Source organism: Saccostrea cucullata, unplaced genomic scaffold (genome assembly GCF_032062105.1).
Source record: "Saccostrea cucullata isolate Sc308-1 unplaced genomic scaffold, CSIRO_AGI_Scuc_v1 ctg11997, whole genome shotgun sequence".
NCBI classification, from domain to species: Eukaryota; Metazoa; Mollusca; class Bivalvia; order Ostreida; family Ostreidae; genus Saccostrea; species Saccostrea cuccullata.
Genome location: NW_026922568.1, coordinates 1 through 20,127, shown reverse-complemented (window position 1 = coordinate 20,127; position 20,127 = coordinate 1). Strand labels below are relative to the sequence as shown.

The following is a 20,127-nucleotide window of genomic DNA, read 5'->3' as shown; positions in this document are numbered from 1 at the left end:
TACAACGTTTTGCTAGAGCCTGTTCAGTGTTATTACATAGAATAATGGACATCAATTAGGACACGTCAAGTATTGTTAACTCGGCAAAGTCCGTATGGGCAACGATTCACTCTGTCTTAGAGAGAAAGAGGTATTCCAGAAAGGTTTATACCTACTCTTAGGACGGGATAAAGCAGAATGTATAGAAATTAATTGTTCTGTTTTTCTGCAGTTTAGATGATTTTTACAGAATGATAAAGTAAAGCAGGTTTATAGCGAAGTATCAGTGACGAGTAATACTGTAAATCTCTTTTTATTCTCAAGAACTTTATTTTTGCGTAATTACGCGCGACAATGCGTTCGTGAAAATTTAATTTTCGCGTATAAAAGTATTCCTTACGATTATATAGAGGAATAACAACTATTCGTGAAAATTATGTCTCGCTTACAAAGAGTCAATGACATTCTCGCGAAAATAAGGAATCACGAAAATTTAGTGACCTACAGTATTGTAATTTGTTATATTCGTTCAGTTCAAGATACCTCTTCAAACTATTGGCAATGGAAACCACTTCGCTGTAAGTTTGTAAGTTACGAGTTTAACTTTAACATGCAATTATAAAAATCTCTTGGTATAATTATTTCAACAGACCTGAAAAGTTTCTGGACTGGAATGTAATTTTATCAAAGTTGCACATCGAACGTTCCTCATAGCTTACTAGTCACTTTCCTTTGTTCATTGCATATTTCTGCATCGACCAACAAACCATTCATCTTTGTTGTAGATATTTTTATATGAAAATTGTCTTGACATACAGTTTACTATATTTTGATTCTTTGATTTAAAATACATTTATTTAAATTAATGAATTGGATTGAATGGCAGGCATAAATGCCTATGATCGTTTTCTCCATTTTGACTCTTTAAATGTGTTGTTTAAAGGAAAAGTATTTAGAACAGCAGACAATTTCATAATAATTATGTTTTCGATATTTTTATGTAGAGGAGAGGAGATATCACTGAATTTGGAATAAGTGTAAGACATGATTGAAACTGGAAGTTAAAAATAATCCCCCATTGTGAAAGAAAATCTGCATGAAAAAAAAGATAACGACTCGTCCTATAATTAAACGATTTACTACCTTCATAATCATAATGCATCCATTAATAATTTCTGAAGCAACCATTTAGCTTATCGAAAAATTATGCCAGCTATTTCGATTCAAAGCATATAGAATCATGTTCAAGTAGCAGATAACCTAGTTATTCATGAAAATAACTCATATGAATCTCAACATCATCAATAACAACACTATTATCCTTGGATAAATTTCAAGGCAAAATAAAAACTCGGTTTTCCGATCCTTCAAATATTATCGTAAAAATTGATTCTTTTTATCATTTTCATGTCTAGTGTCTGTCTACTAAATTTGTATAAAAAAAAACAAAAAAAAAAAAAAAAAAACAAAAAAAAAAAAAACAAAACTTTAAATCTATTTGATAAAGAATTTCAATATTTCTCTTAAACAAATTTACACACTGTAATGGGATGTAATAGTTACAAACAATTGTGAGCATATCATACAAGCACAGATTGGATAGGGTGCCATGATATGCCCTGTATATTACCTATTGTTAACTGTTAAGTGTGAACGAAGAGACAATAACCCTTCAAAATTGTATTATTGAACGAAATTTAAATGTAATCTTATAAGCATATGTTTTCGATGCATGCTATCATGTAGGAAATGGAAGTTATATGGCTTTTGGCAGACCTTGAGATGACCTTTTTATATCCTGAAATTTATACATAGGTAGAAATACAATGATAGAAATTTTATTGTTTAAAAATTTCATTATGTAAAAAATATTTTTCTGACAAATGGCACCTGTAAAACTATCTATGGAAAAGCAATAAAATGACTTGAAATTTGGAATTCCCATTTGCTCGTTTGATATTAGCATTTCAATATTTTTAATGCAAAATTTGTACCAAAGACTCACATCTGACATGCCTGGTTTATAAAACATGTATATTCATTATTTAAAGAGACTAACATGCCCTTTTTATAGATTACTTGCAGACTTTTATGTTATTTAGTACATAAAACCTTGCCAAGAAGATTTTTCGTAGTTTGCTCAAGGCAGGCAAAAAAAAAAATTCTACAAAAATGTTCAGTGAATAAAAAATATGTACAAGGCAACGGTTTGTAATTATTTTTTCTTCATCAGCAATGAACTTAATCCTGCCTTCTTTTCCAACCTTTTTTTTGTTGATCTGACAAAGATTACAACTGGTATTAAAAGAATTCACTGATAGATTGAACATTATTAAGAAAATAAATTACTCAAATAATTCTTTTTACGCGATGCAGGAGGTTTTTTTCTTATAGAACGGTCAACCTACGACAATGACACACCTTAGATATTGTCTCTCACGATTGTTTGAAAAACTTCTTAACGAGAAGAAGTAAAATACATGATGTGGCCTTCAACTCGACATGTAGATTTATCAACAATGTATTATCAATTAACAATAGTTTCTTTCATTCATATGTCGATTTGATATGTCCCAGTGAATTTGAAAGAAACAACAGAGTCAATCACATCTGTTTCATATTTTTAACTGACTATATACGATGAGGGCCAACTACCAACTAAATTGTGTGACACACCAGATGACTTTAGCTTTCCCATACACAACTCTCCGGTTTATGTAGTATTATACCGCTATCACCTGTATGCGTTTTTTTTTTTTTTTTACATCTCCCAAGTCATTCGATACTCAAGAGTTTGCTCCGAGTACGACCAGTTTTTAAACCGAGACAAGCTACTGAAAGATAAGTTCATGTCACAGAGATTCCAACAACCTCGTTTTAAGTCAGCATTTAGTAAATTCAGTGGTTGCTATAATTGCCTTGTTGCATGAAGCAAATATAACCCATCATAGAGCCGTATTTAGGCTGACTTATTACATACCGATTGTTAGGCTTTTGCTTTTAAAATTAATTTGACTACGGAATGATCCGTCTTCATGATATGTAAAAGGAGCTCACCTCATTGCGGCGTGTCCATCCGACAGGGGATGCTTATTTCCCTTGGCACCTGATCCCATCTCTGAAAATTCCAGGGTTCCGATTTTATGTCCTCAATTTTGTATAGTTTGTGGATTTTCTGAAATTGATCACGGTTTATTATCTTCAGCCCTTTTCATTAAATATTGTTTGTGAGTATTAAGGATATATAACTTTAGTTTATGATCAAAATTTGCGATCATCGAATGTAAACTATAGTTTATCTGAATGTAAATTATAATTTATAAATGTGAATGTACATTTATCGACAAAAGTTGTTGTTTGAGTTTATTCACAGGGAAATTACCATAGAATAGTATATATGAACTATACAATTTACAATGGTTAAATATTGTTTTACATTTAAAAAGTATAATAAACAAATCCCTAACTGCAGTGTACAAACGAAAAACCTAGTTTTAAAAAAATGGTATTCAAGGTTTCTGTTTTAGGGAATATTTTATCTGAGTCCATGGATAGCATTCCATGTGTCTCAGGAAAATATATTTATTTTTGTTATCAATATACTTATTTGTTACCTATTTAAGTTTCTGGTACAGAATAACACAAAACAAATACACACCAAAACAGGACCATTGTGTACAGGTTATTTATATTCTTTCACTTTTTTTAAACATTCATTGATTCTAATACCTTTAATCTTGATATGACTGGTTGATTTCAGATTTTTTGTTAACACAATTTTGCTGAAGTTTAAAACTTAAAGATAACTGGACGCTTATTATATAATTAGAGAGATTCTGTAAAATTCATGTAATCCTCATCACAAAAAGATAAGAGAATATTGATTAAGTGTTCTAGTTTTTCCTATTTTTATAGATTCTCTTATCATAATTTGACGCATGACTAATGCTGCTATCATTTTTTCTAACCTCGTTTTAAGTTAAGTCACTCTGAGATGCGAATTGTATGACATCAAATGTCATTGATCATAATATTAATAGATGTTTAGCAATATAAAATTAAAATGAAACTTGCCTGATTTAATCGTTTAAGGTCTGTTCATATCTGTTGATTTTTACAGTTTTTTGATGATTTTCACAATGCGGTAGACCTATTTCCAACTCTATTACAGTCTTAATATGACAAGCTTTTTCAAGCTTTCGGGATTCAGTCGATCCTAAAGGAGCAGAAATTGTCTCCAACAGACTGGGATATTTGTTAAAGCGACAAAGATACCCAAACCGTGTTTTGTATTTGTTTAGCTTCCAACAGGGCGAAACACACCTAATATTTAATTCTAAATCTATTTACTTGCATCCTTTTTTTCCTCTTCTCAATAACCTGGTTTTGTTGAAGAGGCAAACATATGGCTCTTCTTCATTAGAATGACTTAGTTTGAAACAATTGGTCTTCTGTTTTCCTCGTCATTTTCACCTGGATGTCAATGGATACTGTAAATCACTATCTTTTTGCGATAACTTTATTTTCGCGTTATTACGCGAGACAGTGTACACGCGAAAATATCATTCTTGCCCATATAAGTAATCCTTAGATTTTATAGACATGGCAAGGAGCACACGGCGGGTGGTCCAGTCAGCAGGGGATGCTCACTCCTCCATGGCACCTGATCCCACCTCTGATCTTTTAGAGGTCCGTGTTTGCACTGCTCCTATTTTGTATTGTTTTATGGACTTTGATATTGAATACCGTTCGTTATCTCCATATTCTTCTTCATAAAGCAATAACCACAATTTGTGACAGTTTTGTTGGAATTAGAAAGAGGCAATGACTATCTCGTTAAAGTAAGGTGTCGCGGAAATTTAGTGATCTACAGTACTCAAACTTGTCACAAACACGATCCCTATGATACAAAACATTTCTTGTCTATTAGGGCTTCATGACATCCAAAATTTGGAATCTTAGCATGACAGAATTGTAGAAATATTAAAATGATAGCTGATAGAATTAATCATTTCATGTAACCTGCAATCACTTAAAAACAAATTGAAAGGCAAAGGTCAAAATAAATATATGTACAGCATATTTTAGAATATCACACACTCCTCCGTGGCACCTGGTCCCGTCTCTTGGGTTCTAGGTGGTCAATGATTTCTCTGCCTTTAATTATCATGATCAACTGATAAATGTTCAGATATCAATGCTTTACTCACGAAATGATATGAATAGAGATTTTTTAAACCCCAAAATATCATTTAAACCACGTTTTTATAAGCACAACATTTTAGAGTGTGTTTAATGAATGCTTTAGGAAAGTGTGCTTGGGATTTTCTTTTTTACTTTTATCATATTAAATATATTTTAGTACGTTACTTGTGGTCTAAACTTCAGTAAAAATGTAATATTCTTATTGCCGGGTTTGACACTATTTTCGCAGTACATTTCTTTCTGAAAAATCTTGCTCAGATTTCCACATTATTCACCCAGCTCTGCATAGCACAAGAAAGATAACTCATATATCTTGTGAAAATATTTAGAAATTCTCACGCTCATTAAATAACACATCACAATTAAAGACGTAATCTAACAATTAAGCTCAAGATAAACGTGATAACTATCGTTAACTTCCTTACTTAATTAAACAGCAATATACCTTCATCACCTGCATACGGAGTTTAAATATTTCAGATGATTCGATATGCAAGAGCATGCTTCTACGTATGAACAATTTCTAAAACAAAGTAAATTAGTGATAAAGATGTTGATGAAACCAGAATTCCAGCATTTTTGTTTGAAAGTCATCATTTCGTAAGTTCTATGGCAGATACAGTGACCTTGCATTTGTCTGCAAATTTATACAATTTATCATTGAGTCAAATGCTAACTGACGTTTCTCATACCCATTGTTAGTCAATTATTTATACACTGAAATGACAACGGCTTTTCAGTTATTTCCCGATCATGACAAGGATAACACGGCGCGTGTGAGCTGTTGGCAGGGGATGTTCACTCTTCCATGGCACCTGATCCCATTCAGATCTTGAATACTGTTCGTTATCTCCATGTTTTATTCCATAAGAAATAAAAATATATTTTCTTTTTTATATCGATTTGTTTTATGAGTGAAACTCTCCTTTAACTTGGGGGAGGGGGGTGGGGTGGGGTTAAAGAATATATCTTATTATATTTTTAAAAATGTTGAATTATATTATTTGATATATATTCTTAAAGATATATTGAAACAATAATTGATTTTAGAAAAATAAATTGATTCACACTGGACAAAATTGCTAACGCACCACCTAAAAAAATTAGAATTTATACCCTAAAAAGTTGTTTTAATTGTATTTATTGTTTAAATAGGTGGCCTTGGTTATAAGTTATACATTTAAATGCCCAAAGGGATCAATGGATGCAATGTTAACTGAAGCGTAGCTGTTCCTTAGAAATGCTTAAAAATCGTGCTCACGCTTTTTTGAAGAATAAATCTTTACTTTCTTTTTTGTGTTCTTATTATTGATGCATGCATTCATAAAAACTCAAAAATAAATCGACGGGGTATCCGGCGTTTGACCACAGAAGAGCGTGGCAGGGCAGTTGGTATGGTCACTGCAGGATGTTCCTTTAGAGAGGTAAGTTAAAATGTAAATAATTTAACGATTGCCGATGATATTGGCTAAAACATGATACAGCAAGCTTGTTTTATTACAAAAATGTCTTTCTTGGTAGCCACAGCGTTTAACAGGCACCGCACATCAATTGCAAGGTTGTACCGGAAATTCGTGCAAACCGGAAGTGTAGGGGACCGAGCAAGAATTCCAAAGCGCCGAGTAACTACCGGAGACAAGACAGACACATCGCATTATTTCACTTGAGAGACAGAAGCACCATGGCTGTTACAACATCAACGATGATCATTGGTAACCATCAACGCAACATCAGTGCGCAAACAGTGCGAAATCGGCTTAGAGAGGTTGGTTTGCGGGCAAGACGGCCATTTGTTGGAGTTTTATTGACTCAAAGACATCGACAGATCTGCCTGCAGTGGGCAAGACGGCATTTGAGATTTACTCGTGCTGATTGGGCAAATGTTTTATTTACCGATGAGACAAGGTTCAATTTACGGCGTTCAGATGGAAGATTGAGAGTTTATCGCAGGAGAGGCGAAAGGTACACTGCACCTTGTTCTAAAGAAAAGGGACAATTAAGAGGAGGCTCTGTAATGATCTGGGCGGGGATTTCTTTACCCACAAAGACTCATACCATAACCGTGAATCAAAATTTGAATGCTCAGAGATATCAGGATCTCATCATCAGGCCTTGCCTAGTACCACATGTTCGAGCAAATCGCGGGATGATCTTCATGCAGGACAATGCTCCGTGTCATACTGCAAGGACGACAAGAGAAATGCTGCAGAGGAACAACATCAGGGTTTTAGAGAATGGCCGCCGTATAGTCCAGATCTTAACCCAATTGAGAATTTGTGGGACGAGGTGGATAGGCGAATTCGACGACTTCCTGCTCAACAAAATCTTGCAGAACTACAAAGGGACATTTTGAATGAGTGGAACAATGTGCCACAAAGATTTTTACATAATTACATCAATTCTATGAGGCAAAGATGCGTAGCTGTTATCCGAGCAAATGGAGGTCATACCAGATATTAAAAGTGTGAAACACATAATGGGGGGTACCAATGTTTCATAAACTGTACTCAACGCAACTGTTCAATAAATTTGCAAAAAATCATGTTTTATTTTCAGTATTATAATATAGAAGTCTACAGACTTTATTTGTTATATTTAGGAATCACATGATGAGAATTCATTTATTAGATTTCCAGCATATTTCACATTAACAAAGCCCGGCTTGAAATAACAACCAATAGAATACGACAGGATCCCTGATGAAGGCGGTGCCGTGATTTAGATTTTTAATACACCAATACGATATAAAACCACCGTAACACACTGCTAAAAAAAAACAATAATGTCAATAAATAATAACTTATTTAAAAAAGTGTCAAAATCAACATGATCAAAAAGGAATAAGAAAAATCACAGCACTGTGTCGGGTCCTATAAATTTAGAATTGGGTGGGTGATGGGTGTTGCCTATATGCACTTATAGATCGCATTTGATACAATCAGTCATTCATTCTGTTGGAAAAACACCAGAATTGCCTAGGTACAGGGGGCCGCCATTTTGGACACCCAAAGTTGAACGGAGGAGAAAAGCTGACAGGAGTCCTGATTGGTCATTAACCGAAAATCTTTGTGGTGGAATTTAATAGTGAAATATAAGAGATAAAAATGAAATGTGACTTAACAGAATGTGTAAAAAGATATAGGACTTATAAAGGAAGACTTGAGATGAGGGGTGATATTTTACTGGACACTTTCATTCAGTGCGGATCTATACCAGTTGTGAATAGGCCAAAATTTAAAGGAAAAACGCAACGGCACGATATATTTTTCTTGGTGGAATTTTGAAGAAGAGATGTTGAACTTTGTTTCACAGTGACTGATTTTTTGAAAATTGATTATATAAATAAGTGACAGTGATTGGAATTTGTATGGAAGTCTATGGGAAAACATTTGGTGGTGTTTGTCCTGTTGTACGCAACATGGCTTGACCCTTTAATAAGCTCGCCAATTTAGCAAAAAGACAAAAAAAGCGAAAAATTATTCCTCTCGAAAAAAGCGCCAAGTATTGGCCAATATAAGTAAAGCTCAAAGCTACATACTTAACCTCTCCAATCATTCACTTATAGAGTATGAAACATTATTATTAAAGGGATTAATATATATCCCGACCCTACAACAAAAAACAACAAAAACAAAGTCATAAAAGATTTCCTAGAATTTGCAAGAAAACTGAAATGCAAATATCATTTTAGCACGGATGAAAATGAACGTTTACATCCCTTTCGAGAAAATACAGGTTATAAACCTAGCTATACATGCCAAGCACTCGAAAACTATATAGATCTTACACAATTAGAGGTGTCATCAATTCAAATCAAATCAGATGTTTCTAACACATCACCTTCTGAACGGAGGACACTATATGACATACTGAACAATAAAGACATCGTTATCAAAAAAGCAGACAAAAGTAACACTGTTGTTATAATGAATAAACAATAATACATTGAAGAGGGTCTGCGCCAATTATCAACACAGTATTATACTGAAATTGAAAAACCTGATTTGTCTACTATCTACAAATTTATACAGATTAACAAACTAAATGAAATGTTTCAAAAAAGAAAATTACACAAACAAACATTCTCGTATCCGACTAAAAACAAACGAACAGAATGTACGACCAGTGCGACTCTATTTATTGCCTAAAGTACATAAAATGAGGGAAAATGACAATACATTTCCAAACTGTGGACCCATCATATCACAAATAGGGTCACCAACGGAAAAAATAAGTCATTACGTTGATTATTTCCTACTACCTATCGTTCAATCTCAGAAAACGTATATCAAAGATACTAAAGATCTCATCAACAAAATGGAAAGTATCAAACCGCAAAAGAACTTTTAATTTACTCGTCACTTACGATGTGACGTCAATGTATACAAATATGACCTTCAATGAATAAATAATATAAAGAAAATAACTTTAAAACCTAAAAATTTAGAATTGCGTGGCTGATGGGTGTTGCCTATATGCACTAGTTTGTTGTTTTTTTTTTGTTTTTTTTTTCGTTTATAAATTCATGATGTGTTGTGTTGTCTTATATGAATTCATAGTTTTTTGTTTTTGTGTTTTCGTTTATAAAGACATGGTATGTTGTGCTGTCTTGTATAGAAGGATATGGAGATAACGAACAGTATTCAATCTCAAATTCCATAAAACAAAACAAAATAGGAGCAGAGCAAACACGAACCTCCGAAACATCAGACGTTGGATCAGGTGCCATGGAGGAGTATGAATTCATAGTTCGTTGTTTTTTGTGTTTCCGTTTATAAAGACAGAATGTGTTGTGTTGTCTCATATGAATTCATAGTTTTTTTGTTTTTGTGTTTTCGTTTATAAAAACATGGTGTGTTTTGTTTTCATGTATGAATTCATAGTTTGTTTGGGTTTTTTTCAGTTTTCGTTTATAAAGAAATGGCGTGCTGTATTGTCTTGAATGAATTCATAGTTTGTTGTTTTCTTTGTTTACGTTTATAATGAAATGATATATTGTGTTGTCTTGTATGGAATCATAGTTTGTTGTTTTTGTGTTTTCGTTTATAAAGACAAGGTGTGTCGTGTTGTGTAAAAGCTTTTATGGTAAAGTTTTTTGTATCATGCTGAGCTGTCTTGTACAAGTTGTAGATGAAATAAATATATCAAAAGCTTGCTTCAAGACATAATTTTGCAAATTCTATGGCCCATACTATGACCTTCATTAATTTAATACACTTCAGTTGGAATTTTCAAAATTATTTTTTCTGACTGATTTTTTTTTTCAGGTCCATATTTGGATGTTTGCTCTTTTCCTAATTTGTATTAGTTCATGAATAGATTTTTATCTGAAAACTTTAATGGAGTTGTCTAAATTATAAATATCATCCTATAGATACTCAGTACTGCTTTATAAATAAATTTATATATCAATATATAGAAATGTATCAATATACGAGTATGAATGTGTATTATTCGATCAAATAAAAATTACTGTATAAATATTTCTACTACATTAAAAAATGACGCATGTTCATGCAATCCTCTTTAAAAGAATTATAAGTAGCATTTTATAAAGTTTGTAACAATCCTTGAACGAAGACAATTTTTAAAGGGGATAACATTTCCTGTGTACTTGATGTTGATGATAAATGCACCTACTTATTAAACTTAAAAATTTTCATTTATAGATGAAGAAGGAGGAAGTTAAAGAATGCTTGAACTTCCTTGTCGATGAAAGATTTCTAGACAGTTGATAAAGAAGTTTATAATGTAACAAAAAAATTGACTACAACCTTCTGTTTTGCTTCATCTCTAAATATTTGTTGATTATAAAACCCAGTTCTCTTTGTTTCCGCATCTTAGATATGACCTTTATTTGGAATTCAGTGAGTAAGTATATATTTTTTTAATACTCCTTATACTATATTGTTATTGATGATAGACGTCTTGGATTGAAATGGCAATTTGGCAGTTTACTGTATGAATATACATGCTTGCATTATTTTAATTAACACTCTTGATGTGAGTGTGTAAATTAAGTTCTATATTTATCTCTACATCGCTGTTCGGAAATTATTGAGACAATTACATTTACTTCATTAAGGACGGAGATAATTTCATGAAAATTCATCAACATCTTATAAAGAACGTCTCAAACACTTAGGCAAATTTTCTAATTCCTACGATAATTATATAAGTTTTTGTAAAGTAATAAATATGCATATGTCTATCGACCCGGAGCAGCCTCGCTACGTCATTTAACGTTACGTTAGCCGTAGATTGTTTCGCATGTGAAACGATCGGGTAGCGTTTAATACTCTTCCTTCTTTGTTATTACATATATAACATTACAAAAATCAAACAGTCTCTTCTCTTAAACTATTTTTTAAAAATGTATGCTGTTGCTACCCCAGTCAAAAATTTTTATTTATGGGAAAGGACGACTTAGAATCATGCAAGGCCAATTTATGCAATGCCGGTTAAATACCGTAACGATATCAATACAGTAAAAAGTAAAACATGGTCGTCCAGATCTTTTAATTTTAATCTTGTTTATTTAATTGCTAAAAAATGTATACCAAGGAAATAACAAACCCTAATACATCATTTTTTTCTCGTTGTTATTGTTTTAGCTGGTCGTTCAGTCTTGAAAAGAGTTCTGCATTGCGCTACACAAAATTTTAGGTATGCTGGCTGCTCCGCCCTTGACGTCAAATTTCGTTGTTAGCAGATTTCTCTACCACGCTTAATTTTTTATGATCTCCGTATTTCTGATCAAAATTCTATCAAAGTTGCACAACATGAATTTGAACCAAAACTGAAAAATTATTGATCCATGAAGAGTTAGAATATTTGGGTTACATATTTTCAATGTCTGATTCCGCGACTGCTCCGGGTACACATACTACTGACACATTTATATACCATTGTAGAGAAAATATTTAATATTTGTAAAATATTTCTTGCTCTTATTAATTTTTAGTGTATGTCAAACATATACGAGGGTTGTCCCGTAAAATCGTGGACAAAGCGTTTTTCTCGAAAAGTAATGGGCGCACTAAGCTGAAAATTTCAGTAAATGTTTATTTATCATATTTAAGTGCATAATAATTTTTTTGATAAAATATAGGCAAAAATAAAGATTTTATTATGCTTGAATGTGCACGGGGTACTGTCCTACGGCGCACGGTCAAAAAACCAAGGTTTTATTAAAGAATACACAAGTTTGAATTCAAAATAAAAGTTTTAAATACATAAGATTTCGATTAAAATTATCCTAATTCAATTCCACAATCAATTTTGTAGTCTTTGTAAAAATATTAAGGCATCTGATTAATTTTTGGCAGTTTCTCGAGCATTCGAAATGGGAAAGTGGTAAACACAACACACGAAAAGTGGCGACGTTTTATGACGTTACGGCGCACCGGAGAACAGTTCAGTTTTATTTCGATGTTGTAATGACACCTTTAGAGACTTGAAATGACCATAATAGAAAAAAGATTATAAAAATATCACCATATCTTAAGTATACAAATGAAATAGGAGTTTTTTTAGCGAAGTTTTTTTTTTGACCCAGTCCCTGGGGAGTACAAAACATACGGTCACACTCCTAATGTAATAGCAAAAGACGCTGTCACAGTAGACCGCCAATATGAGATTTTCTATTAGTTAAATAATGGTGAGAATACTGTCCGTAACTTACTAATAAATCTTCAGAAGATCGCAGGAGGGTGCCAATTGGTTCTTCAGCTGTTTATGGATACTAAAGAATGTGTATCAATGAAATTCCTAAATTTAAGTCGGACTCATCCAACTTCATTTTCAGCAAAGATAAAACGTGACGCTGTTTTAGACACTTTGACGTTATAATCCATGCGCCGTAAGGTGATACAATACATGGCATAAAATATCATAATTTGTTTATTTATGCATATATTTTTCTGAAATTTGTTATGTATATTACTAAAATATGTACTAGATAATAGTGAAAATTTCAGAACGCAGTGATGTTTATTTTTCACACTAGACAACTTGTCCACGATTTTACGGGACAACCCTCGTATGCCAATTTTCACTGAAAGACGTTCATTAGAAAGCAAAATATACACAATGTCTCAATAATTTTCGAACAACCCTCGTACTTAATTAAATGAGATGTTTTATTCCATAGAATATAATGTAAACTACACATGAAAGTATTTAAATTGGTAGTAATTTTTTTTCAATAGTTATGATTTTTGAACATTATATAACGGTAGAAAAACATTGTTTCATTTCATCGTGCGTATTTTATATTTTCAGTTTTTCTTGTTCATGTTACATGTGTTTTGCAAACAATACTTAACAGTGCAAGGTAAGCTTTTTCAGGTTTACACTGACTCAGACTCTCGAATTTTTAACAATATTTTCATTCATATTGTAATTATTCAACATACGGTGTTTTATTATTCTTTTTAATCTATGTGGGTGTTTACTTTTTCAAAGGGCCCTCTGTCTTAGGGACATTCTCAAATTTTATTATTCTGAGGAAGCCTGCAGTTTCAATAAAACTCGCTTTACAGAAGTTTTTAAGGGTATTTATTCCTTTTTGAAAGTCTTTTTGTATATTCAATTCATTTTTTGATGATGGTGGACCTGTAATACAATAAAGAATATGCTTCATTAAAAATCATTTTAATAACTTGAAATCTTGAATAGAGACTATTTATATCACAAGATTTGAAAAATCAGATTGAACAATAAAAAGAGAATGTTTCATGTAAATATTGAATAATATTTTAAAATTGTTTTTATTCATTGCATGTTTAATTCATTTGATAGAAAACCAGAGAGCCTGTTTTGTCAATTGCTCTATGATATCTGGTTATTCCAAAAAGGATAATGGGCCGTATGAAATTGAGAAAATGGAAATAATTTTCTCCACAACCTACAATTTCACAATGTTCAAACCATGCGGTACATTTGACAACACTGATGCTTACATTACTGTAACCTGTGGTGAGAAGATATTTAATGGTGAGTGTATATTTCAATATTAGACGTAAAACATAATACAATGACCTAAATGCTCTGCATGCATGTGTAAGTTATTTAGCTCACTTTGCAAACACAGTTAAATGCATAAAAAACCAAATCTTGTGAGTAATTGATTTTATCACTAGTATCATGAATTAAAACGTTTTGAATAATTACCATTGACATCAGATTTATTAGCTCATTTTGGACAAGTGAGGACATCCAAGCACAACTTTAACGGACGAGTTATAAAAGATATTTCTTTTTATATACTCCACTTTCCATCCGGTAGAAGATCAAGTCCTTTTTAATTGTTTTATGCAAACATTGACACAGTGTTTAACTAGAAACCTTTTTTATGCATAAAGAAAGAAGAGTTGGTGAATACTGTACAAACAGTACACAATGTACACAGGGAAATCCCGATACGACCTGTAATAAGACCACTGGAGTCTGTGAATGTAAAGACGGTTACATCATGAGGTTTAATAATTGTTTTCAAGGTAAATTAAAAAAAAGAATGATATATAATATTAAATATTAACATAAAAATGAATTTTTGATTAAATAAACAACTGAACAAATATTAATAGTGAAAGAACGATTGTTATAAACTAAATAACCTGTTTTTCGAGGAGAACTAATTGAGAAGATTTCATTTCAAAGCTTGTATCGATTTCTTACAGGTGAATTGTCATTAAACGAGTCATGTGAAATAAACGAGCAATGCAGCAAGACTCCTGAATATTTGTTTTGTAGTCAAAATAATTCCCGAAAAGCATGTTTATCTTTACCTGAGCCCAAAGTTAACGCCCATAAAAGTGATGGTAAGTTGTTTTTTTTAATTGACCACAGGTGCTAAAGGACAGGAACTCCCCTCCCCGATGTAGACCCCCGGGTCTTTTCGACTTTTTTCACATAAATTATATATGGATGACACATTTGTGATATAAGCTAGTAATATATTCCATACATTCAGGATATTTCATTAAACAAACATTTTATAAAAATTTCTACCCCACTTAAAATATATCAACATGATTGATTTTTATATAGAGAGTAGGGTAGATTTCATGAAACTTTTGTTTACGATAATTTTTCCTTTTGATTTTATCACAAATATGTCATTGAAAGATAATTCATGACAAAAAATCTCGAAAAGATACAGGTGTCTATATCGAAATGGGGGTTCGTGTCCTCAAGCACCTGTGAAATTGACTATACTTAAATGTATGCTTTTGTAATATATTTCACCCCTAAAATTGCACTTTTCTGTTAAGGCCATTCCAAGTTTTTTCTCTGTTTAGCGTCCACTCATCTTTCAAAAACCTACCTACAGTGTACCAATTCGCAAAAAACACACAAGCCAAAACATGAAACACAAGCTTGAAAGTCATGAAAATGACGTCCTTCAAATGATTTGATCTAACTAAACTGCTTTAATAGAAGAAATATCTATTCTTAAGCAAAAACAAGGGATTAAATGCTTACAATACACCCAATATAACTTACTGTACAGAATTATTTGGAGAAATTGACAAAATTCAAAAATTTCGACTAAATTAATCAATTTCAGGACTCCTGATGTTGTATGTTTTTTTCTTATATGGGGTGTCAAAAACCAAGGCGCACACGGACGCTAAACATAGAAAAAACTTGGAATGGCCTAATGAGGAATACTAGAACAACACGCAGATTTTAACTTTACTATACTTGTGATCAAATTTTACTCTAATATCAAGCCCGAATGATCAATAATAAGGATATTCAATGCATCGCATGTGCTTCCAATTTACTAAGTTTCATCAAAGAAATTTCCGTAAATGTAGATACCACAGAGTCTAATACATATGTTTAGTATTTGGATATTTACATAGCAAAGGATATCAATCGTATCTTACAGCATAAATTTAAATTCAATAATTCTACTTAAGTTTTATCATGTTTACTTGAAAACAATGCCAGTAAGATAGATATGAAGTGGTTTTGTTCTTTTACACCCGGCGCAATCTGAAACGTCAAAAAGACAAATGTCAATGATTGATGTCTTTGGATAACATCTTCCAGTTTCCAGAATCAAATTAATTAATTAGTTAACCAAGCTATTATAAATATAAATGTGAAATATCTAAATTATTTCGATATTTTTAAAAATTATAATATGTAAGCAAATTATATGCATGTACAGGTATGAAATAATAATGATTTGAAAACCCTTTATTTCTAATAGCATTTCGTCTGACTTCTCTAATGGAGTTACACAGTCACTCTTGCCCAATTCTTTGGCCTGTCCTTTTTTTAAGTTTCCGTTATTCACATATATAGACATAGGCGTCGGAAGCAAATTTGAAAGTAGGGTGTTTAATTTAAAAGGGGGAGGGGGGCTGAACCAACAAAAAAGGTAAAACCCAAGTTTAAATGCCTATATATAATGTCTATCTTTGCAACAAAAAAAAAAAAAAACGGTCCGACGCCAATGCATGCAAAGAGAAACATTTCAGTCATTTTAAATACTAAAGACCAGACAAACATGTCCTTGTCTACATTTATGACTTGTACATTTCTGTAAATTGAATTCAGTATCAAAACATTTTATCATAGTCCACCGCGTCGCCTGTGCCAACGCAGCCGCCATTTTTCAAAAAGTCGGATTTCAAGCCGATGTATATAAAAATTATAAAATGCATATATGTCAAAGCATTAACACAAAAAAAAACTGAGAAAATAATACGATTAAATTAAGAGTTTTCATTCCCATACCCAAAATACTGAGTAGTTATTACTTTTCCGTAGGATTTTAAATATAATATATCAAATTTTAATTGCTCTTTTTGGGTACTGCGCCACGTTCCTATACCAGACAATGAACTGTATCATTTAAATAGGGTTAATTTTTGTAGGTACTTCATATCTGTCCACAAATTTATTAGTTTATGTTGGTTTAATCTTTATACAAAGTTTCATTGATATATGACATCGGGTTCCTTCAATAAAACGCTTGTCTACGTAATTTTGGGACAACCCTCGTACCACTTGAACATTTACCACTATATTACCAATCGCGTGAATGTCTTCAAGAGTTGCGTATGTACGGACAATTTATGACAGAGGAGCTATTGACAAAAAATGATGAAACAGTCGCGCTTATATTTACATTTTGCAAATTCTTTGTTCGATTAAATGATTTTATCAGCTAAAAAATTAAATAAATACGATCTATTGATAAGTTGTATGTAAAATGATTTTTTAAACAACTTGCTAGTTTTGACGCTAATTATCTAATGCATTTAAAAAGAATATCTTTATGCAATGATCAGACTGAATGGATTAATGCTAAAATCATTCAAGCGAGACTTAAAAAAAAGAATGCGAAAGCCATTTGATCAAAACTATTAACATATCTTTTTGCTACATAATTTGTTCAATCATTGTAGAAATGCATTTGCATCGTTCATTATCTAAATCGATTATCAGTTTTAAAAGGACATTTATAGTTCATATTTTTTTCTGCTTCATAGAGCCTCATAGAGCATATAAGATAGCATGAATTACACAAAATTGTCTAGACAAAAAAAAAATTATATGCTCCATGATGGAAAAAATGTGAATGTGAACTAGAAATGCCGCGGTGAAATGTGATTTTAGCACAATTTTCCCAAACCAGTATCTCAGCACACAGATTGACTGCTCACTTTGCTATTTCAGAGAGTATGGAGGAGAAAGACTTGGGTTCCTTCATTGGAGTCGGAATAGGGGGGTTTGTGTTGGGTGTTACTGTATGTGGAGTTCTCTTTATTAATCGTAATTCCTGCAAGAAAAAGGAAGACCACGAAAGGTTTTATTTTGCAATTTAAATTACAGATGTCAATTTATTTTTATTAAGGTAGGATTCTTCTCTCATTTCTTGAATTTAAAAATTAAAATAAATTTTCACAGAATCAAGAGGACAATATCACTAAGTGATGGTATCAGTGAGATTAAATTTGACCGTTTAATATTGGAGGCAAGGTCAGGTCAAGGTCATTACCTTTTTCCTGGACATTAAGAATAAAATTTACTGTTTCCAATCATGCGATCCCTACTTGTAATTCAAAAGATTGAATGTTTTTCTTTTTGCATAAAAAGATACTACCATATAGGGCCTATAAGATGATATTACCAAATTGACATGGATAATTTAAATAAAATGGATATTTGCTAATCCGTATTTCCTCTACTTTTCTTAAATTTCCAGGATTTATTAGTTATTTTTATATGCTTCCTATATTTAACTTTTTCCAATTTTCACATATAGTAAAGTTGTCACATAAAGGTACAAAATGATACAAAAACTAACAGTTTTGATCGTTAACTAAGAGAGAAATAACACTTTTTACGGATTTTTGGTTCAAATCTGTACTTGGATTTGAAGCATTTAAAATCCAACATAGTTTTACTATGTGTGAAAAATCTTATTAATTTGATATATTTGGAAACTTTAGTCCCTTATCATTAATTTAACTTACATTTGAAAATTTTGTCTAGTCTTTGATTGCGTAAAAGTTATAACTAAATTCAATATTCTATAATAATTTTGAGAGGCAGTAAAGAAGATATTTTCATACGCCACCATTCCGCCAAAAATATAGTCCCTGCTAGTTTTCAAACGCAGTTTACCATTTCTATTTAAAGTTGTATAATTGTGATGAGGAAAGAAAAATATGGTTTTTAAATCCCTTACATCTACATATATAAGACATATCAACAAATGTACTTTGAATTTTCCACCTAGTCAGAAACCAGAGAAGAATCCTACCTTAAGTTTCATTCCATATATGATTAACTATTCTTCAGAAATTCAGAAAATAATTCCAACAAACTTTAAAAAGAATTCTTGAATTTTTTTTTCATAAAAATCGCTATTTAGTCAAGAGGTCTCTGCAACTCAAAGCTATTGTCCGGAAGAGGGAAATGCTGGCGAATTCAAGGAAGAGAGAGGAAAACCCCAAATAAAGGCATGTAAAAATAAATAATTTTTTTTTTAAAGATATGATTAAATTTTTATTAAATTTATATGATATGTTTTAATTCATAATTAGGTTGCAGACAAATTATCTTATGGTACATCCTATGAAATAAATAATGTTCTTCAAAGCGATATTTACAACCATCTCCATGAAGATACGCATGCGTCGGAGACAGTGTCAGACTATGACCACGCCCCTTTTAATGATCCGGAAGGGGATACCTACAACCATCTTTTGATAACATGAAACAAGTCAAATTTTGCTTGTAAACTTATACTACATTCGTATTAGGCAAAGAGCTGTCAATGCTATGGACCCGAAGTGCAGTTTTGTTATAAATAGACTTGTTATGTTAAAAGACTTGCGTACATGTAAAGTAAAAATGTCGGTAAAAAATATAAATGTGTTATTCAATAATCCATAAGTGTAAATATGGCACGCCAAATTCACAAAAATGAGCAAAACATAGGGCGAATTTGTTGCACATAAACTGGTTCAGGTTTTGGTTTAAGGTTTAAAACTAGTTTTTAAACTGGTTTATAGTTTTAATCTGGTTTACAACCGTGAAACAAATGAACAGTTTGTGAACAGTTTGTGAACAAAGATGGCGCACTCTAAACTTGCATGTGCATCACTGATCATTAACAGCGCATTTTTAGAAAGTGATGATAAGGAGAAAGATAATGAAATTGGTGTGTTGTCTCTACTCCAAATGCAAACTTCAATGTGTTCTGCTCTAATGACCCTGGTCCCTCAACGTCGGTTGAGAATACCTCGTATGAATAATTACGTTGAGGAGATCATTCCCAAGTATGCCGAAGAAGATTTCAGACGAAGATTTAGAATGAGTAGAGCAACGTTTACATCTCTTTTGTCAATATTCCTCGAATTTAAAGACAAAACAATTATATCCATGGAAAAGCAGCTATTAATTTTCATA

At 32.0% G+C, this 20,127-nt stretch overlaps 1 protein-coding gene across 1 annotated transcript; it reads left to right on the top strand.

Annotated features, from left to right (window-relative positions):
* Positions 1-10,853: 10,853 nt before the first annotated feature.
* LOC134261973 (uncharacterized) lies at positions 10,854-19,592 on the top strand. The gene is made up of 9 exons (XM_062744355.1): positions 10,854-11,055; positions 13,468-13,519; positions 13,651-13,739; positions 13,987-14,181; positions 14,550-14,684; positions 14,868-15,008; positions 17,887-18,016; positions 19,088-19,175; positions 19,260-19,592. The coding sequence occupies exons 1-9, from the start codon at positions 11,031-11,033 to the stop codon at positions 19,431-19,433; spliced, it is 1,029 nt and encodes a 342-aa protein (XP_062600339.1). The 5' UTR covers positions 10,854-11,030; the 3' UTR covers positions 19,434-19,592.
* Positions 19,593-20,127: the final 535 nt, after the last annotated feature.